Source organism: Seriola aureovittata, chromosome 10 (assembly GCF_021018895.1).
Source record: "Seriola aureovittata isolate HTS-2021-v1 ecotype China chromosome 10, ASM2101889v1, whole genome shotgun sequence".
NCBI classification, from domain to species: domain Eukaryota; kingdom Metazoa; phylum Chordata; class Actinopteri; order Carangiformes; family Carangidae; genus Seriola; species Seriola aureovittata.
The window spans coordinates 15,710,821-15,734,208 of NC_079373.1; the positions used below are offsets into that span (position 1 = coordinate 15,710,821).

The window sequence follows — 23,388 nt, forward strand, 5'->3', positions numbered from 1 at the left end:
AGGAGGAAACAGATGAGTGTATAAGTATCCTCAGGTGTGTGTGCGTGTGTGTGTGTGGTTGTGTTTTCGGGGGTTGGGGTGGTAAAGAGGCTGATTAACTCACTATAACTGGCACATCAACATGTTTGTAATCAAAAGTGGTACCAGAGATACCTTCAGAGCACAAACAATGCTATATTTACTTCACATACATGCACATTCACATACGCACACACGTAAACTAGTATTGACCTTAATCAGCATCCCTGAAGGTGCAGATGGTTCTGATTTGTTTGTCTCCTTTATCAGGAGGATGAGATGGGAAAAGATAAAGAAATAAATCCTCCTATCTTTTTCCTTCTCTTTGACTTGCCTTACCTCCTCCTGCCCTCCATTGCAAATGAGTCCTATTACTATTAGCAACTCATCCATTTATGAATGCAGATTAGATGGAATGCATTATGTATCAAACCAAGGGTCATCCATCCCTAAAGGAAGTGGCTTCTTGAGCCTAGCCTCTCTGTGCCCTAGGAGGGCTGGTCACTCCCTCCTAGGGCTACGTAAAATGCACTAAACAGAACTTGGTTCCCACAACAAATACTTTACATAGAATCTGAACTGCCCAGGCAGCCAACCAGTGGACATCAGTAATGTATTTCTCAGTTCATATCCCAAGACTACAGAAGCATAGTGAATGCAACACAGTAATAGTTACGATGGTCAGTGTTGCATAACAGAGCCAGATGGTTTACTTGGCTGGGCCATGGTGCTGGCAGCCATGCGACCGTACGCTTGTTTCCTGCATGGCCAACATGAAAGAACGGCAAAACACTGTGTTCACATTAGTGGCAGGGTTATGGATTCGGCTGAACCGACAGAAAAGCCAGTGACAGCAGATCCATTCAGTAGATGGAGGCGTACTGGCTGCTGTTGAGTCATCACATTTCTGATAACATTTGTGTCAACATCAGTATGCATCACAGTTTCAGACAATGTCGTGTCATTCAGTTTTGTTTGGCAAAAGCATAAGTCTGAACTGTTTATCGCCTGTTTTAGTAATTCCTGTGGAAATGACAGCAGTGTTTCCATAAAACAGACATAGTACTGTAAAGAAGAGGCATCAAAACATACAGGAGGAGGTCTGCTGGTAGGGGTGTGTAAGGACGGAGATGCTGGAAGACAGAAAACATCTAGGAAAGGGTGGGAATATGTCAGTATCCAACCAGGCAGAGAGAAGGTGTCTTGTCAGTGGGTTTAGACTACTGTTTGTGTGTTGTTTGCTACTGAATGAGAAAGAGGGAGTAAGAGATAAGAGTGTGTGTGCGTGTGTGTGTGTGTGTGTGTGTGTGTGTGTGTGTGTGTGTGTGTGTGCATGTGTGTGTTGTGATTGCTTGCACAAAATCCAAATAGAAATTCTAAATTGACCCTTGATCTGTACTTCCTGTACTTCTGTAGATTTGAATGGAACATGAGAGGTCTCAGCATGAGTGTGGCCGCCCTCTCTCCCCAGCCTTTCTGAGGACATGAGGGAACTGTTTCCATTAAGCTAATGTGGGTTTGATCCATGGTGATGTAAGTGACGTGACAGGATGTAGGGTGTGGGGTCAATGTGGTGCTGGGTGTCTGTGGACAGGTGATAAGAGGAGGGAGTAGAGCAGTTGTACGTTCGGGGAGAAGCACTCTCACAGAGAGGGAAGGACAGTGGTCCGCATACCAATGACGAAAAGCACACAGGACCTGTTTGAATTTGCATGCCCTCTCCTTGAAGTAATCACAGATTTATACTGAGATTGTAAACACATTTCAAGTGGATTCAAACAGGGCCAAGAACTAACTGCTACACTGCAGGTGTAGGGTTGCCATACTGAGATATACGGGAGATATACAGGGTGAGAAGAATATTATGGAGTTTACCTTCTACGTCATTACAGTCATAGTCTTGAGTGAAGCATGGATGGAGACAAAAGCACACACACAAACACATGAAAGCGAAGCCACGGCACCTCTGTGTAAAGCAGAGAAGAGCACATTTACAGAGTGAATGAAATGATAATTCACAATGTCAAGCTCAAACGACACTGAAATGACTTCCAGGTTGAGAGATTACATAACTGCTTTGCAGCGAAAAACATAGTGAAGTAATGGTGTGCCTCGGATCTGAGAAGTATGAGAGCATAGGAATGTCTGCTTTTTTATTCTGCAACGAACCCAACTCAGCTGACGGTCATGCAAGCTACATGTAGCCATGGACTTCACAGGAGATCTTAAACATCACTAGCGGGAATGAGAGAGAGAGTTGCTGACATGCTATGAAATACAGAATAGAGGCAGAAGTGTCACAAAGTAGTAGATACAGTAGTAGGTTAAGCGAGGGGATAAGATCTGTACTACCACAAATGATAGTAGACAACCTACCTTTGACCCTCTCTCCACGGTTGAGTTGGATCTCTCCCTCCCCTTGTGGTGTGTAGGGCTTGACCACGATGAAGGTACGTCCTGGGACAGCACTATACAGTTTCCGTTTGGGCCCGCGGGGGCCCGTCAGCGCTGGAGGGGTGTGATGAGGGGGGCTTGGGTCTCGCTGCACTGAGCCGGGGCTGTAAACAAACACATATGTTACTGTGGTGATTCCAGGGAGCTGGTAGCTGAAGCCTGTGGTCACCGACATGGTCGTCAGCGGGACAGCAACCTGGTGGCTCCCCCTGGTTGTTATGGTGGCCAGGGAGGGATTCATAAACAAGTCCCGGTGCCTGCCGATCAACAGTCAACAATCAGTGTTCCATGGGAGAGTCATGAGAGGAGAGTACACTCCTCCCAACCACCCCCCCTCTTCTTATTCCCTCTCTTCCTTCCTTAATAGCACAGACAATATCCTTCTTGCTCCCTTTTACCCTCTCTCTCTTCTATCTCTCCCCTCTCCCCTGCATCCAAACCGAGGTAGAAGCAGAAATAATTAACGGTAAGAGGGACTGCACTGTTTTCTTCTCTGTGTGGGTCTCTCAGATCCGTCTGTAAGCCCCTCTTAGTCAAACACATCCTGAGTTGGGGCTCCAGCAGTAACCCCCACCAGAGATGGACAGAGATCCCCCATGTCACACCAGTTCCAGCTGCTCCAGGCTGGGCTACAGATCCTGCCTCGTCCTTGGGTCCTGGTTCTCCTGCTGTGGAGGAGAGAGGCTGGGTCTGCTCCCCAACTCCCGCTCCTTCTCCCGGGAGTCCCGCCGCGTCTGCCTTTCCTCTCCCCTCCACCCCTCACACACACACACTCGCTCACACACACTCTGACAATGCTGCTGCTGCTGCTGCTGCGCTCCGTGGCTCCCCTCCCCTTTGACGGCTCGCTCACACTCACACACCACAAGCCCTCTATGTGCATTCTAGCCGTGCGCACAAGCACATACACAGACAGCCCCCCCCACTCCCGCTAACATTGCACCTCCGCTAGCATGGCATACGCCACTACCAGCATGTTGCTAACACATCGCTGACATACACATACACACACTAGACCCATAGCACGATTGATCTCCCCCTGCCTGTCTGCCTGCGAGCGTGCATGCACCATGGCTCCCTGAGGCAGGCTGTGAGAGTATGTGTATGTGCGTATCTGTGTGTGTGAGTGTGCATGCTGGTGTGCAGTGGGGCGGGGGGCAAAAAGCTCCAGCCCATTTGGTTTAATTGTCGCTCCTCCCTCTTTCCCTTTGCCTTGAATTCCCTCCTTCTCTCTTTCATTCTCTTGCTTCCATTTCACCTTCTTGTCCCTCTCCTTTTTAACATTTCTTCGCATTGCATCTTCACTCTCTCTCTCTCTCCTTCTCTCTCTCTCTGGTGGTGAATTCTAATACAGTAGCAGCAGAGCTCCGCCTAGTCTTCATTCATCACTACATTGCCACCGCTGTGTAAGTTGCATTCAGCATCATTCTGCTGCTTGTATTGTCAAAGCTTTCTTTCAAGCAAAATCAAAAAACACAATATGTATATATATATATATATATATATATATATATATATATATATATATATATATATATATATATATATATATATATATGATCATCATGTTTATCTGATCTGGGATTTGCTTGAGAGTGATTTTATGTGTATTACAGATATAGACAAATTCCCTGTTCATTTATTGTAACAAGTGACCTGAAATCTCTAAACACCTGTCTATCTACCTCTTTCAGTCTCCTGCCATTCCTCCCCCAGCACATTGTATCAGTCACTTCATAGCCTTCATTCTTTCATTCACCTGATTCCAGCTTCCCATGCCCTTTCCCCTTCTTTCTCCATCCTTCTGTCTCCCCCTTCCTCATTTTAAGCCTTGTTTGTCTCTCTCTCCCCCCAACTCTCTATTGCTTTTCTTGCTCTCCTCACCTCACCCAGTCTCTCTTTCTCTGTCCCCCTCTTCATCGAAACAACGGCTTGCTGATGGCTTTCCAATTACCACAGGGACTGAGGGGCCGGGATGGCTGCCGCATGTTAATGTCTGAGCCCCGGCACTGAACATCAGCAGCACACAAAGCGGTGGGGATGGAGGGTTGGAGAAGTAAGGAGATGAGGCTATGTCAAAGTGACACAGACAGCCAAAAAATTAGATCTCTTAAGGATATCTATTTCAATGACTCAGATCTGTCTCCTCCACCCACACACCTTTGCCACCCCATACACCCACTGTGAAGTTATGCACAAAGCCTGACCCCAGCAGCTCCCTGAAGCCAAGCTGATGATGGTCACGTTGACACATGTTATCTATGTGTCAGACAGAAGGGTGGGGTTTTACGGGATGAAGCCATAATTGTCAACTGCAATTTAACATTCCAACAATTTAAGATTTTACTATTTCTCACTAGAAAATACATTTTTATGACTTATTCAAATATTTTTTATTTATTTTAATTAGTTTTAATTGTTTTAAAATGCTATTTTAATGTCATCTTAATGTTTTATGTTTAATGCATTTCCATGCCTCTGAAAAGGCATTAGGCAAACATTACTATTATGGTGAGCCCATGAGTTTCTTTTGGTACTATCTTCGATTTCACTTCTACATGATTTCATATCCTCTCTGGCTGTACCACAGTTTAACAGACCACCAGAAGAGTCAAGCAGAAACCTGTGTGCAGTCACTTCCAAATTAAACCGAATGAGAACAAAGAGCAGACCCCTCTTTATTGTAGTATTGACCAGGAGGCTTTATAAAACTTTTAAAGGATTTTTAATTTCTAATTTTTCAAGTGGGACATGACAAATACTCAGTGTTTTTCCAGGTGTATGTCTGAATATGTTTGAAAAGGTTTCATACCTATTTTGTTTTGTTGTTCACGTGTTACTTTTGGATCCTGGATGTATGAATAGATCATTATATCAATTTTATTTCCAAATGGGGTTTGTGTTTTTCCCATGAGTAACAAATGATTTAGACATCTAATGTGTATTGTGTGGCTTTAGATTGCATGATGATATGATTCACCGTATGCAAAATCATGCTGCATTTTCGACACAAAAGCTTTTTTTTTCTCGTCTCTTTCACTGTGCTTCATTAAGAGTGTCTTTTACAGGATACAGTTGTAGGATCCATTACATGCACACACAAGTACACACATATACACAAAGTTCTAATGCAGTCTATTACAAAAACTCCATCGTTTCCTAGGACACCAGCCATGCCTCTGTAACGATGGCAACTGTCAATAAAAGGAAAGGCTAGAATTACCGCCTCGCGGCTGTATAACTCCGCCAACCAGCCAAGTTGCAAGAAATATGGTCACAATCTCCCCTTCTTGAGTTACAGCATTAAATAATGGCCAAAGGAATTTTTACAGAACATTATGATGTCACAGTGACATCAACCTTTCACCACCAAATTGTAACCAGTTCATCCTCGAGTCCAAGTGAATGTTTGTGCCAGACGTAATGAAATTCTCTCTGGGCGTTCCTGATTAACTGCACTCACAAGACAGGCGAGGTCACTGTGACCTTGAACTTTGACCTTTGCCTTACAAAATCTTATCAGTTCACCCTTGAGTACAACTGATTGTTTGTACCCAATTTGAATGAATTCCCTGAAGGCGTTACTGAAATACTGCATTCAGAAAATCGAGATGGACCAGCAGACAGATGGCAAACCCGAAAATGCCTCATAGCCCTTGCTGTCGCCAACACTGAAGCAGTCAATCTGTCATAAATACTTTGCCTTAAATTACATGGTTGATTGGCTAATGTCATCTCACACATTTCAGTCATCTCTCCCATGTTTTATTTTCATATAAATAAAGGGATATCAGATAAAACAAGACACAAAAATTAGTTGCACAAAGTAAACAAGTGAATTTTGTGCCAAATCACGAGCAAACGCTTGCGTCTTATTTGTTATGTGCCTTTTGACCTCTTCATCTGTGTTTTCAAGACTGGATCAAAATTTAGATTATTCCAGATAAGTGGCCCTTATCAGAAGTCTTAGAGCCAATAATTTGGGCATGCCAGCGATCAGATACTTGATTAGGATCAATGAGCCAGACAGGTTAACATTTGAACAGCTCAATAATTAATCTCGCTGCTTCAGTTTGGATGTCAAAATCTATGAACTGCCTACATAACTCTGAAGATGCAACTGCAAATGCCATTAAATGCCATTTTCACAGATGCTATCAAACTAAGCAGCTTCACTGTAGCCTTTCCTCACATGACTGCCTTGCTGTCTCAGGTAAATGGCTTTTTCCTCAAATAGCCCAGCTCCCTAAGGTGAGATGAGCCCATTATAAACTCAGTCATAATCAGCGTCACACTTTGCATCCTAATGATCATCAGTCTGTCCTTGCTTTGCTGCACTTGAATGATTGCCCAATGTGGGAGTGTTTATGGCTATCAAGGAGGAACTAGAATGCGGTATCTGCTCATTGAACAGAACGTTTCGAGGTCTTGAACAGCAATCTGTTTGTACACAGAAAGCTTATGATTCACAGAGACTTCACCATTAAGCGAAATTAGAAGAGAGGGGCAATTGCTGTGATCAGAACATAACTCTAAACTTTACCTCGATCTGAGAAAGGGGAGGAGGCTCAGATAAACAAACCACTTAGCTCATCTGGCTAACAGTTTTTCAGGGTGTGTTGTGGGTGTGTGGAGGGAATATGGGGAGACAGGGCCGTGCCCTGAGAACATCCTTCACTGAATGTAGCTGTAAGAGAGTCAAACAATTCACTCCCAATTGAAATTACAGAATTTAAATATCTTGTGGTCTTGTTCACAAGTGTGGGTAAGTAAGCATGGGAGATTGACAGGTCTACCCATTTGGCACCTGCAGTGGTGTAGGTAGTAGACTGTCGTAGTAAAAGGGAACTAACCCTGAGGGTCAGGCCCTCAGTTGATAAACGCTCCAATCTTCACCTATGGCCATGAGCTCTGGGGACTGACAGAAAGACGGAGATCATGGATACAAGACGGCAAAATTAGCTTCTTTCGCAAGGTTTCTGGGCTAACCCTCAGGGATGAGGTGAAGGGTTTAGATATGCAGAAGGCACTCAGAGCAAAACTTCATGGGCACATCAAACTGGAGGAAACCCCAGGGCAAAACCCAGAACCTGCTGGAGGGATTACGTATCAAATCTGGCCTGGGAATGCCTTGGAATCCCCCAGGAAGAGCTGGAGGATATGAGTGGAAAGAAGGACATCGGGCCTAACATGGTTATCAGACTGCTACCATGACCTGGACCAGAATGAGTGGCAGAAGATGCTGAAGAGTAGATAAGGCACCTGCGGTACTGCCATGTTACAGTTCTTTGCCTGCAGTTACTGGCCTTCACCATGTTTGGTGGTGAGGTGGCTGCACTATTTATTAAACCACATCCACGCTGTTTGATGGATTCTGATTTTGATCAAGACTTACAATCAGTTTTACATATTGTAAGTCCTTGTAAAGGCTTCTCTTCTTCATGACATGACTGTACTGTTGATTTATTGTGTGTGGCCAGACCTGTGCAGATAACATCAGTGTATTAAACAAAGACAGAAGCTAAAAAGCCAAATGGATCAGAATCACAGCATCACCCTCCGATAAGAATTATGATTTGCACAGATCAATACCACTCCCCTGTGTCCTCCTTTGATGTGAATTCTCCACAGGTGAGGCAGAAGAAGCTCAACTCTGCATCTCCTGCTTCTCTTCCACCCTATCCCTGTCCTCCTTTTTCTCTGTGTACCTCAGCCCTTTGGCTGTGTTAAGACAGCATGGATAATCTACACACCAACAGCCACTGGTGTGACTAATGTAAAGAAAGAGGGAAGGATAGAAGGTAAAAAGAGGTGAGGAGAACAGCAACTAACAAAAATGAAAAGGCGAAGGGAACATGACGCCTCTTGTTTGGGTTTTTTGCCCGTATAAATCACATCAGGGGTCATCAAACAGCACAACAGCAGTTAATAACAGCTTCGTGCTCACCTCCAGCTACCACAACAATCTTACATGCCAACATGAGTCAGAATGTTGTGTGACTGAATCTTCTTTTGAAACGAGGATTCGGTCCCCTGTGTCCAAGTCTCCTCCCACACTTTTCAGATAAAGGGCAGCAGGAGTGTATCCTGACATTCAAATATTATTTCCAAACAGTGGCCTGGGTGGGTATTTGACAGAACCTCTGCTGCCGATGTTTTAGTAAATTTGACTCTTCGAAAAACCTCACATGTCCATTTCTGATCTTAACCAGTCAGAGGGCATATGATAATGGTTTTTACCTAATAAAAACTGGCAAAACACTCACTTCACCATGACAACTACAAAGGAAGTTGGTTGAAAATGTAAAATGTGTTTCTGTACTGTTGTAGGAAAAACTAAAACAGGAGCGACACACTTGAAATGGAAAAGATAAAAGTTGATATCTTCTTCTTCTTGAGAGCTTTTCGTCCAAACCAAGACTGATGACTAGGTTTTTAGATGTACAGTGTCCTCTCGATGATCACTCATTACTTTGCATTGACTGCACATCATGTTACATAACCAATAAACCTCTGAATTTTCTTCATTCTATATAAAATTCTGCCATATTATCATATTTTCACCCAAGGTAATGTCTTATATTGTCAACTGCATTAGTTAAAGTGATTATTACCCACACTTCTATGCTTTAACCTGCCTTGGTGAACTTTGTTATTCTGTCTTGATTTAGTCTTAATAAGCCACTCTGACCTATCTGTATCCTCTCGATTGTCTCCATCTAAACTTTCTGCTGAAGGCAGGCCAAACTATTGAACCCTGACAGTACAGCACACGTCCAAGCAGGAGGAAGTGATGGTGAGTTCCACAGGAACTTGCTGGAGTCTGCCGTTGGGCGGGCTGTTGACCGGCCAAGCTAATTTCACACTCCCCTGGTACCCATGATGCCTCTAGAGTTACCATGGGCATAAACAGAAGGTCAGAGAGAGAAACAGAGAAGGGGAGGAAGAAATATTAGAGAGAAAATATTCAAGGACAGCATCAGTCTCACTTGGGTGCAGGTTCTGGCCATGGAGACCAGCTGCTCATTTTGGGCTTTTTATACATTCACCTCACTTTAATACTTGGTGTAAGGGTAATGCGCACAGAGGAACAAGGTCTCAACTCCCTGTGTACAGAAGGCCATTTAGGCCAGGACACAGTGGACATACTAAACCTGCTGTCCTCTATCCTTTTCCCTTTCTTCACACTCTAATCGACCTTGTACAAATAAGAACATAACAGGTATCTCTGTCAGTGAGCATTCATGCGAATGTAATGCCAGATGTGGCAGAGGAAGATGCACTTACTGTCAAGGCACACATGACAGAGAGAGGAGGGCGGTTTAACACTGCAGTCTGAATTTATTAATGAACCAAATTCACTTCATATAATTCAATTTCAGATTGAACACTTCACAGCTTTAGTTTCTATCCTGTGTGATATGTCCAAGTTACATGATGTAATAAAGGATGTTGACTGCTCTCTGGCGGCAAACCTTAGATTAATGGCTCTGTGTGTACGTGTTTATGAGTGTGTGTGTGTTTGTGAAGGACAGAATGAAAGGTAGAAACTGAGAGCAAGAGAGACAGAGAGAGAGAGAGAGAGAGAGAGAGAGAGAGAGAGAGAGAGAGAAAGAGAGAGAGAGAGAGTCTTTGATGGATAGAGTAAAGTGACAGGAGAGTATTAGAGGAGAGGGGAGTACGGCTGGCGTTGTGTCTCTAATGCAATTCCCCCGTCAGACTGTTTCACACATACACACAGAGAGGGAGGCATCCACACACTGCGGAATCACATTAGATGTGTGCCGTACGTAGGTGATCTTGCTCTGACATATGATCATAATAAAAAGCATAACAAACCAAGTGTCACTAAACCACTTCAATCTTTTGCTTCAAGATGTGATCAGGGCCCTAGTTTACTGTGCAGTTCCTCTAATGGTTCAGTGTACAAGTGAGGAGATTTGTTCCAGCACCCAGCAGCACAACTACATCTGTGGATTTATGTATCAATCGACTGACAAGCTGTTTTGAACTGAGTGGCCCATCCAATGACATTACTCATAGCTCTAATTTCAGAATGTATCCACTGTCTCTCAATCTCTCTTACACAAACTGACACACACACACACACACACACACACACACACACACACACACACACACACACTCACAGCTTGGCAGTCTCCAATTAGTCCCCATGGTGATCATTATTAGCCCCTTTCCATCTGTCTATCTCTGAACTGTGAAGGCACCCGTGCACACAGCTGTGTGCATGTGGGCATACATACACGTCAAAACACATACAAACAGACACACAGATTTGAAGCATGTTATCTGCCCTCTGTCCTGCTAGCAGGGCAAATCCTGCATTTCTGCATAGCTTCTTATAGTAACCTTGGCACTGATCATTGCACTCAAACCCTGACAAGAGCACGGGTCACAACAGCTCCACCAAATGCAATTATAAAATACCTCTTACTGATCAGTGTTTAAATCTGCCACTAAAAATCTGATTCCAATGTATTTTCATAAAACATACATTTTCATGTTCAGTTCCCAGTTTATGCTTTATATAGGTGACTTTTTTTCGAACAGGTTGCAAGTGCATTTTCAACATGAAAACGACTTTCATATGTGCCTGGGATTGATATCAATAAATAAACAAGATTCTGCACTGACTGATGTTATGTCATGTTTATCACCAGTGGCAGACGGTAGCAGATGGTCTAAGATGCAGAATGCTGCCTGGTGACTAACAAGTGACTCAAACATAACACATGGGGCTTTTTTTGCTTTTTAAAATTAGGTTTAAATATCGAAGTATGTGTGTAATCACGAGGCCAATCACAGACTATCTAATAAAAACGACTAACTGCTGAGACTAGCTGGTGTGAGACATGAGTTAGGAGCAGGAGGGAGACAATTTGCTTATTTATGAAGCTCTCTATAAAACTTTATTAAGTTGAATAATCACTAGAAATAACATATGACGTTGAGCTGAGGTCAAAGCAAATCTTACAGACCTGAGTCTTCCACGAGGGCCGTGTCCATGGGGGTAGCCATGGCTGTGGGACCTCCTGGGAATCGGCTTGTCGTCATCATGCATGTGATGTAGTGAAGGCGAGCGGGAATGAGAGGATCTGGAGCTGCCGGTACTCTGGAGACTGCTGTCAGGGATCTCACCGTGACGGCTCTGACATAGAGCAGAGGAAGAGACAAGTATCATATGTATTGTGTATACCATTTCAGTCGTCTCTATGTAACATATGGACCAAATACAATACAAAGGGGTGATATCAATCGGACTAAGTCAAATTATTTTCCTCCTTTTTTTTTTCCAACAGTAGTTTCCTCTGCTCACAGCTTCATGCTTAAATGTGCACACACTGATTGAAATTCAGTGGCTCCACCTCACCTCTCCAAGGCTGCTGTGTTGCTGCCCAAGAGCTGGTAGACTGCGCAGTGAGGGGACAGGAGAGTGACCCTGACGGCCGCGAATTTCTCGGGGGGCCTGACTGTGGATGTGATCATGGTCCCCGTTCAGATTGTTGTCACTCGCAGAGCGGAGCAATGATCGTGGCGAGGGCAAGGGACCAGGCATCACACGTCGACGGTTGGTGTAAGAGGGGGTCTCCCTGAAAGGCACTGAGAGGAGAAAGATATATGCAGGTCTATGGCACCTCTTTACAGACTCACCATATCATATGAAGCAACTGCAGAAAGCATAATGAACAGAATTCTGGGATGGGGAAATAATGCAACTGTACAGATCTCAAGGTCAATGAAATGTGCTTGTTAAAGCTTGTTTCCAGCTCACACCAGTCTGACAGTAGGCTGTGATTTCTATTTGTAATGTCTTTATGCAGATATAAACTATATGCAGACTTTTACACAAAGCATCGTATGACCATTGGATCTGGTACTGATGGTTCTGCAGCAAAATCTTAGACTTAAACCAAGGTAGTGCTTTATCAGTCTTATCAGTTTGCATATTTTAATATCGACCACTGAAGAATTAAGAACCGAAAACAGAATAGGAAAAACTGTTTAAGGTCATTGATAATGAAAAAAATTGATTTTTATTGTAGCTGTTAATTAAATATTCTTATCATGAAAAATGTCAGTGTGCAAAAATAATTAACTATGAGTGTTTAGGTTCACACACACATTAGCCGCACATTGGCTGTGTGAAGTATGGAGTGGTAAAATTTAGAATGAGTGAACCATGCATTCCACAAATTATATGTGATTCCCCTTTTTAATCTGTTTATAGTTAAAAGGAATAAAATACTACAGAATAAAACATTATTTCACCATCTAAAAAGAAGGGTATTACATCCTGTTAACACTAGATGGCAGAGTTTTCCTGTATGTTCATGTCACAGAGAAACTGCTCGACTCAATAGGGATCCAATAAAACACCTGAAATGTTCCCCACATCCCTCACATTTCCATCTCCATTCCCCCACACCTCTATATTCAACCTGTAATCACTGTCCTTGAACTTCTCCACTGTCTATGCCCGGCCATTCTTCAATCTGATGTCTCCCTGACACCACATTCACATTTAAACCAATGAAACACTGAGGGAGCCTGGTGATATACTACCACTGGTATCAACTTACCAACATCTGATGTTTTGTGGACCTTTATGATTTCAGCCAGATCAAAGTTTCCTGCGATAATAGCCACCTGGAGGTGGAGAGAAGACAGGAGTACAAGCAAGGAAACAGAAAAAATGTTATTAAGAACAAAAAACTCATAGAAATAAGTGAATGTAAAAACGATAAATTTTGCTTTTTTTTCTCTCTCTCTCTCTCGTAATAAATATTTTACACATTTAGCGCTTTGTGGGAGAGGATGTGTAAAATCTGTGTGTGTCGAAGTGTTCTGGGCGCTGTGTGGACCACACAAACAAATTAACTTAGATCTGCATGGGAAATCTGTCAATTTCCCACGGACTTCATCAATCAGAAGGGCTGGAATTCAGACACAGGCCACAACTCAGAGCTGTTATTCTGCTGAAGTTTTTAATAGCAATCAACATATTCAATGTAGGAGCATTAGGCCAAGGGCTAGTCATTCAATCCATTCAGCTCTGACATCTCAAAGATGAAAGGTATGATAATACACAATCTAACACACAGTGATTCTGGGATACCATACATACCTGAAAGGCGGTCTGGCTGTTGTAGTTCTTTATCTCTTTATTGGCCCCCCGGAACAGGAGAACTCGTGCACAGCTATCCTGAATGACAACACAAAGATTTATGTGTTTGGCTAGGAGTTTTAAATGTCATTGTATTTGATTTCACGGTATGCAACAACATATACACACAAACAAATGCATGGACACACACACACACAAACACACACAATGATGTATGGAAGTCCCGAGGGTGCCATTTCCAAGGTTCTAATTGGTCTCTCTATTAGAGGTGGGTGGTTTACAAAGTATCAGCCATGTGCCATGAAATGGATTTAGCTATGCTGCATCAGTATAGATGAGATATTAAAGGTCACAACAGATAAAGTCCCCCAAAGTATCAAATCAACTTACTTAACCAGTGCAGCTATTAATGGTAGTATCACTGACAGACCATTTATATATATTTATATATATAAATTATATATATTTATATAGATGATATATATATATATATATATATATATATATGTATATACTATCGTGGTTTGGTCAAGTGGATTACAATTAGCAGGCTGAGCAGTGCGACAGTTGTTGCCAGAGGCAGCATTATAAGCAACCTCTTTGATCACCTCCAAAAGAAACGCGCCTGGGAGTATGACGTTTGTTTGAGAATGACTCCGACAGATAAAGCTCCAGTGGCAGGGTAAAACAACACGGATGAAGGTTCAGAGGATTAATTTGATATTTCACGATGAGTCACTGAAAGGAAATCCTTATTCAAGCATGGATACTCTGTTTTTAACAGCAATGTTCTACTAGAAGTGACTACTGACTGCCTTTGCATTGCTATGATTAGACTGAAGAAATTAGAAAAATATTTATTTTTATGTAACCCCCATTCTCCTACACGATACTATCAAAATGAAGATGCAGAATTATATGCAAATATACAAAATAATTCAAGCAAATATTTAAGTGCATCGTGAATATATACGTACATTTGTGCTACTGATACAAACTGATGTCTTCACTAATGATGCATGCGAAGAAAAGTTACCTAGCAGCTAACATCTCCCTCTTGTGGAAAATGAGTAGCCAAGCTAAACATGAATTTGTGGCAAGCCAGTTCCATGAGGTGCACGCTTTTAAAAATCACAACACAGACATGTTTGCTTGAGTCACTGACTACTAGTAGCTGTCTTTATGGTAAGAGATGCAGTGATGCAGTGTAGCCGAGAGCACAGAACACACAGATACATACACACCATCTGCTCTGCAAAAATAATCTCTTAACTTTGAACACAATACATTTCAACATTGCAACTGTGGCAGCACATCCACTGTAAGGTATAACTCTTATGTAACTTTGATTGAACTTTCTGAGAGTTTTGTTCTGCATCCAAGTAACCTTGTGGTTAAAAATACATTCCGATATACATTCTTACTCTCCTAGCTTCAATTTATATCCCCATAAAAAATTTTTGCTCATACTATCCAGCCCTTGTTTCTACAGAGATACATATTTTAATTACAGTAAACACCAGGAAGGAGCAGTAAAAAGAATCAATGAAAAACATAGAGATGGACAGTCTTTACAAACATGCCCAAACATGCCATGAAAGTGTGCAAGTGAGTGTAGTAAGACAATGGTTATTATAAAAGGTATTCAATGTATATTCTGTCAGCAAAGCAATGGCTAACTTATAACTAAAAAAAAACTATATGTGTATAAAAACAGAGGCTACAATGAGTTGATAGAATAAACACATCACAACTAAAACAGACATCTGCATTAGTTCACAACTATACATTCAGTCTCGTGTCTCAGAATATCACCATATATATTATGTGTAAATGAGCACAGGCGCCTCTGGCAAAAAAAGCCCAATCATAGATTGAGAGAGAGGGTTATGTGTCCATGTACTGGCTGGCTGAGGGTCGATATGTAATTTAACACGGAGCAGAATTAACACAACTAGCCTTGCTCTACAATCAGCACAATGACTCTAGTGTCTCCCGTCAACATTGAGTCACACATTCAGGGACACACATGCACAGATCGACTGAACATGTGGTTCAGTTAATAACGTCCATGTGGTTTTACTCATCAAGCTGGGTATACCTGATGGCCCCCACATATATTACTGTATTAAGCTGACACTAATGCAGTGGAGCACCCTGCTCTGGTAAAACACATAGATGGCAGCTATGTGGTCACTGTCTGACTGCGCTGACCTGAGCAGGGTGTATAATGACTATAGTGTCAACTGGAACACAGAAATCCTGCATAAACCTGTAAACCTCATGTAAACATAGATGGTGAAGACATGGGGGTATTTGTAAATGTAGCAGGTGTTATGAATAATGCATGATTACTCTTGCTGCTAATAGCCTTTACAACCATTAAGGGTCTAAAACAGCTAAAAACCCATATAGATGAACGCCTACGGCTGTTAGCTTAGCTAATTTCTAATCACCCATACATTATGCAGTTTCATGCACAGCCACGTGCGTACATACACACAAAGTTATAAAAACACAAACGTACACACACTTTTAAGTGTAAAGAGTCACAATGATCACCACTGTCAAAGTAATTTAAAACAAAATGTGAGAAGCTAACATAATGTATGCGTTTTGAAGAAAGGAATCATGAAGAATACACAGAGGTTGGAGAGGGTTGTTACATAAATGTAGAAGAGTAACAGTCAACATGTTACAAGGAAAAAGAATAGAAAAAGTAACCACATCAATATTTGTTACTTCAATGAGACATTTCGCACTGTGAGAACCCATGTGGCACACTCGAATTTCTATGTATGTTAACCTTGTTGTGTCTGTCCTGTATTGATGCAAATATATTGCCTTTTTAAATAATCAAATGAATGAAGGTTTGAGAACCTCAACTGCTGAGTTTTTGCTATTTAATGACTTTCCATACTCATTTGCACAGACACATAGTATACACAGACATGCACACATGGAGGCCAATTACAGTGTGGGCCATCTGTCTTGCTCTTCTCTCCAAGGATTCCTATAGGAAGTCATTAAGGAAACCATTCCAGGAGTCCTCACTTTCATTTGCTAGTAGGGTTGGATGATAACGCCTATAAATAATATTGCAATATTGTAGGCTATCGCCATTCACAATATATACCTCATTATTTTTAAATGTCCTCTAAAGCGCTTCATAAATGATCAATTTAACCCTTTGATGCATGCAATCACACTGGTATGATGACTCTGTTAGTCCCTGCAGCATTAGTATTTTCTATTGGAAATACAGACAGACAGATAGGAGAGACACGTTGACAGCCCTATCCATAGGATATGAAGGGTCACTGAATGGTCGATCAGTATGAAATCATGTGAATCATATGGTATGGCCTTTACAGTGGCCAGAACTAAATTTTACACCTTTTGGGCGACATCCACCATCATCAAAACACCGAATGAGGGAATAACTTTTGAAAGAATTGTGTTCCATCCCTCTAGTAGAATTCAGAGATTTGTAAAATCAACTCCAAGGAGCAGTGAAGCTGTTCTGGTGACACCCAACACCTTACTAAGACACTCTATGTTGGTTTTTTAAACATGCATTTTAAATGAAATGGGCTACATACTGTAAAGCTCTATCTCAACAAAGACCCTTAACAAAAACAGAGCTCAAAAAAGCGCATTCACCAAGAAACACTGAGAAAGACATTTCAGATCATACATAAACTAAAGTGCACTTTTTGTGCATGATATTTTTGACAATACATTATTCAAAAAATTTAAAAATAAAAAATAGCATAGTGTGAGAACCACAGAGGCAGAGGTCCAACCTCTCACAAACCATTCTGCATGTCAACAAGTTATATATACAATATAATATACATGTCACACACACTCTCCCAGTACAGTGGTCTGGATGGGCGACGAGTGTGTGTGACTTATGTATGAGTTTTTTTCTTTCTTTTTGTGTCTGTGAGAGGGAGAGAGCAACAGAAGTGGAATCAAGCATGTTCAACATATTGCCTGCGCCTATATGCTAAATGTGATTACTTTAGGCTACATAGGAACTGGCCCCCCGTAATGATGAGGGGCGGTCATGTGTAGAAAAGTGTGACAGATAGTTCCTCTCACAGTCGTGTTTATACATTTGAGGATTCCTTCTCTCATTAAAATTGAAGGAACAGATCTTGCATCCTCCACTGAATGTGGAACTTGTTTTTGCTTTGGATTGTGACTAACATCTAAAGCACATAAGATGCTTGATTTAAGGCTGAAACACTACGTAAGAGATGAATTCCTCCTCATTATTGTTTATAGCAAGTAGTTATACACGGTAATAAACACGACACTACAGTATAAATACTACAAATACTGTGTCATAAAAAACAGTGATACTTCTAATCAGTTTATTACAGCGTTTCATTGGTCCGACTGGTTTGGACAGTTTATGCGCCACCTCTCTTTAATTTCACTCATCAGTGTTGTCCCCACTTGCCATTACCTACTGCATGCTTCCTCAATCATTCATCCAACCACCTCCAATGGATCTGTCTTGCAGGAAAAAGACCCCTGCCTTGCCTTCATTCACTGCTGCTGGCCACGTCTGCCAAGATAGAAGCCCACTACATAAATGTTAATTGTCAGCCAGATCCTGGGAATGGGACTTTCAGGCCATTAATCGAACTTATTCTGTTGCTTATTATGTTATCTTGTCATTCATCTAATCTCTCCAGAATTCATCAATCTGTCCGCCTTTCTGACACTCTCTCTTTTCGCTCTCCATGTGGATCTATCGATCTTTGCCACTGGATTACTCGTTTACTGTTCAATTCTAGCGGCCCCTTTCTTTCTGTGATTGTACATAATCAGCTGAGCCAGGCCTGTTTTCGAGCCTGTTGGAACCCTGCTAAGAAGCACTGTTTCTGGGATCAATCAGCTCAACGTGGTGTTCGGCCTCCACTGGCAGGGTAACAGCCGTCCTAAGCAGCGGTAGCACACAAGAGTTGGAGCGAGGTCCATTACCAGAGTGTTGACTTTCCAAAAGTTATGAATGTAAATTTAAGATTCATCCGTTCTCTCTTTGATTATATCCCCTCTTGCTCCACAGACACACACAACCCCTTCGCCCACGTTCCACTGAGAAGTGGAACAACTAATGACTTCAGTCACGTGGACGTGTTACAAACAGCTTGTATTTAGTATTGATGTTGTGCTTCCCAAACACACACGCACACACACTCTATCTCTCTATCTCTCACTCTCTCTCCTGAGACTATGGTGTTCCAACACAGCTGAAGCAGGACATTCCTCATGACTGGAATTAGGCAAGTACACAGTTAAAATTACAACATGCAAACACACAAACACACACACATACACACACTTTTCACTTGTTTGTATGCGAAAGAGGGAGAGGAGTAAAGTGCTCATTTAATGTTCATGACCTGAGCACTACTCTGTATTTCCCAACGAAGCAGCAGAAAAGCCTCTTCCAGTTACATGTTTCTCTTTGAGCAGCGTCTAACCAAACAAGACTATGCAGCACATGGGCATACTGTACCTAACAACACTCACGGTTTTCCCAGGAGTAAGCTGGTTTTTCACTTCCCTCATCTCCCAATGTCCTCCTATAGCCCTTCTTATAGAACACATTAATTCAAAGTAAACAAAGTAAAAATAAACCGCACATATATTTCTTTTCTGTTATCACAACCTCATAGGACCCTAAAATCATGTTATCATTATGCAGTAAATATTAGCTTGGGGACTGCAAAGGTTAGAAGGTATTTCTACTAGAATAAGACTAGAACAGACTAGAAAACAAGTTGATGGTGTTTTTTGTCGATATTACAGAAAATTACTTGCCTGGCAATGCCAACAATTTCCAAAAACAAGACCAAACTGAACCTGAATGTGTCCTGTACAGTGTGACACTGAAGTAAAGCCTGATATATAACATTTCCCTTTGTGCCATAGAGATTTGTCTTCCCAAAAATGGTTAAAAACCCATCAATGATGCGCACTGTTGCACTGGGTAACATTCATTACGATGAAGATTACATAAAACCCTTCGGCTTCTGTAAATACTCTATGCAGTCCTTACTACTGTTACATTAATATTTGCTAAAAAGTGACCAAATGTCAAATTTCTTTCCATTGTAAAAATAAAACTATATCCCACTTTTTTTCTTTGAGACTGTCATTTTCAATATGAGCAAATGGGCAGACAGGGTGGGGAAGTGGGAAAGTATAATCAGACTAAAGAAAGAAAAATACAGAACAATGCCATCCTTATCCTATTAGACACGCAGAGCAACAAGAAAATTCCTAGAAATAGACCAAGGTAGGAACCTCAGTTCTTATGAATGAGAGATTGAGGTTGTCACTGTAGTGCAAAGAATTGAAGCTGATGATTGGTCTTTATGCGGACAGCTCAACAATGACACTGTAATGTACCGTCCCGTGTCCCCCAGTCCATTATCACAACAGGCAACAAATACAGTGGAGGAAATGACCAGATAAAGGAAACCTCCTTTTTCAGACTGCTACTCAAGTACATGCAAGTGTGCATGTACATGCACACACAAAAAGAGCTGAACCGCAGTGTGAAGACTATCCTGCAAATCATCAGACCCTATACAGTAACAGCAAGTCTCTGCATTGCATAAGTGTCCTTGAGCAAGACACTGAAGCCCCACTAGGTTCAAGGCTGCAGCACGGTGACTGCCTCCTACAACTCTTGGAGGACAAGCAAACAGACAAAAGCTTACACACTTACATACTTATATAATGCCCACACATAAATGCTACAGTTCAAATATACAGACACACCAACCACACCGATATACTTGCCAAACAGAACACTGAGACTGTGATTGTGCAGAACAACTTCAGTGATAATGTTTGAGAAGGTAAATGCAGCACAGCCATTTACCCTCCCGACCTCCAGCTTGTCACCTTGCTACGGAAATATGACACTTCCTCCTATGTTGGCACTGAACATTAGCACTAAATGTAAATCATGTAATGCACAAGCATGCGTGCTGTAATACATTATTTCGATAACTGTTACCTGGTTGTAGAGAGCACACACATGCAGGGCGGTGTTTCCGGATGCATTCTGGGCGCTCATGTCAGCTCCGTAGAACAGCAGATGTTCCAGATGTTGCACGTGGCCATAGCGGCAGGCCTGAAAAGACACATACATTTACTGTTTTTACAAATTAACCCTTGTTTATGTAGGAGCCAGACATGAGGTAATGTGTGACAAATAAAAATCTGAAAGGCATGTGCAACTTCTCCAAATGAGTCAAAGGCACAGAGTGTTTTGTAAGCTGACCAATCACAATGAAGAAAAGGTGGAAACTGAGGCTATGTACACAATTGCTGGGGTTTGGCTGGAGCCCTCTTCTCAGGCTCTGCCTGTTTGGGCAAAATCAATATATTACAAAATAGCGATAGTGATTGTAGTGGAATTGGTTGAATATTCTCAAATACAAAAAGCAGCCAAAAAACTGTAAGACCATAATACAGCATGTAAACTGGTGAGACCTTTTTCCTTGTGTATTTCCTTGGGCTACTTCCTTTGTAAAATTCTCCTCTCTCGTATTGTTAACAGTCTCTAAAAGCAAGGGGAAACCTTGTTTGTATCACATGCAGTACCTGAGGCTAAATGTAAATCCGTGAGTTAAAGTTATCCTGGCGAGAGCAATGCCTTTTTTCAGCTTCTTTGTTTCAGATAACTGGGAGCAATAAAGTTTTCATCTAATCTCTATCCATCTCCTCTCTCTTTTCCCCCTCCCACTCCCTGGTTTTGTCCTGTGTCATTGACAAAGAAATGCACTAACTCTCCCCAACAATTGTTCTCTACCTCCTGTGCTCTGTCTCGCTAAGAGCGTGTGACAGCAGTGAGACAGTTCACAAATGATGCTGGGATTGTTGTCGGTTATCAGACCTTCCACAGCGTATCCTATTGTACACAATACATACCACTAGAATACTAATGCTCGAGAGGACAAAGAAAAAACAAGAGGCAAGGAGGAGGAGGTGAAAGAAATGAAATGGGGAGAAATGCTGTAGGGCTGAAGGACTATTGAATTTACTGTTCAGTATCTTGAATTTGCGAACAAAAAAACATGATCTGATTCAGCGTTGAACTATCAATCCTTCCATTTAAACCCCTTACTGTATCCACACATTGAAGGGGCACATGTGCAAAAGCAACAATTCTCTCTCTCTCTCTCTCTATCTGACCTGAACGTGCTTTAGGGAAAGCAGAATGGAGGACAGATGTAGTGTGCAATGAAAACAGCATGACTCTGCTAAAAGGCAAAAAGAATAGAAAATGGTAAACTTATTGCCAGTAGTCATATTAGAGGACCACTTTGTTGTTTAGATTATTTTCACAATTACAAAATATAACTAATACACCTTCCAACAATGTGACAAAGCAGTCCCTGGCTGTTATGAGAGGCAGTCATGGGGACAACAGTCACTGAAATATTAGACAAGAGAATATTCTAGTATGCAGTGATGGTGATATTTACACTGTCAAGTGCAGCAGATGATGATACCATTCAAAAACCTGCATAAGGATCCTGAGGCATCTGATTGGTCCCAAACTCATTCTGCAGCATGACAACGACCCCAAACATACAGCCAGAATTATAAAGACAGACAGATCTCCAACGCACTCATGCCTGCCACATAAGGGCAAATCTGTTTGTTTTTGTTTGTTTGTTCAGAGTAACCTCACAGTAACGATAACAGCAAGACCTTGAGATGAACTACATCAAGCTGATAGTGTAGCGTGAATAACTATGAAAGAATCAAAGAGAATAAAAGAAAGACAGATGAAGGGGAAAGTTGATGGTAACATGTGTGACAGGCAAATATTGGCGCCTCTTCTTGCCTCTAACTTCAAATGAGTTATTACGTTTACAGTGGCAACACATAAAGTGGAATGACAGTGATGATACAAATTTTCTTCCAGAGACGAGTCAAGAAGTTTTGCATTCAAATACGCCACATCTGTGTGTTTACTCAACATTTAGATTAGCTTGATTCCCTTACTCTGATTACAATTTGATGTTGCTATTCAACTTTCCCTCTGCACTTATTTATATTCGACAGAAGAGGTGAATCCCACAGCTGCCTGTTTGGTTCCATTTACTTTACAAGAACATTCAGACCCCCAGTGTCTTGCTGTCACTACTCAGATATAAGCTAAAAACAAAAACAAACAAAAACAGCATGTAGGCACTAGCCTCCACTATGTTTACAGAGCAGGGAATACCTTGAGGCTGTATGTGTATAAAATGCACATTTTATACTGTGTATGCGCTTCCATAGTCAAGAAATTACTTCTATACTCAACACACCACCACTTGGACTGCCAGGCACTGACTTACATCCAGCTGCAGCAACAGTATCAGTGAACTCTGAGGTCCTAGTAACTACTCATTTGCTAGTAACTACTCATGCAGGCCTCTACTTCATTAAGTCCAGATACATAAGGGCCTCCATGTACAGCTGATGACATATTAGTGGCTGTCAGTGTTTGTGCTAGTGTACTGCATATCTCTGAGTAAATGAGCATTCAAAATGTATGAGGGTGTGTAACTGATCATGTATGCCATGTCTAGAGTAATGCATTTGATCAGCCAACCCACATCAATTTACAGAAAAACAGACTTTTTAAATATGTGTATTCATTTCTTCCTTAGTTAAAAGTGGAAATCTATTAAAAAGCCTGTCCAGTCCTTTAGAATGGAAAAAAAAGTGCTGCCTTC

General features: G+C 41.7%; 1 protein-coding gene across 9 annotated transcripts in view; it reads right to left on the reverse strand.

Moving 5' to 3' along the window:
• Nucleotides 1-23,388, reverse strand: part of shank3a (SH3 and multiple ankyrin repeat domains 3a) — a 185,891-nt gene that overhangs the window by 62,459 nt on the left and 100,044 nt on the right. For all 9 annotated transcript variants that reach the window (XR_008828931.1, XR_008828932.1, XM_056388345.1 and 6 more), the window contains 6 exons: nucleotides 20,670-20,786; nucleotides 13,622-13,699; nucleotides 13,077-13,143; nucleotides 11,867-12,096; nucleotides 11,475-11,644; nucleotides 2,395-2,576 (listed from right to left, as the gene is read on the reverse strand). Coding sequence is in view for 7 of the 9 variants with exons in the window: in XM_056388345.1 (XP_056244320.1) it covers nucleotides 2,395-2,576; nucleotides 11,475-11,644; nucleotides 11,867-12,096; nucleotides 13,077-13,143; nucleotides 13,622-13,699; nucleotides 20,670-20,786 (844 nt within the window). In the remaining 2 variants the exon portion in view is untranslated. The remainder of the gene's footprint in view (nucleotides 1-2,394; nucleotides 2,577-11,474; nucleotides 11,645-11,866; nucleotides 12,097-13,076; nucleotides 13,144-13,621; nucleotides 13,700-20,669; nucleotides 20,787-23,388) is intronic.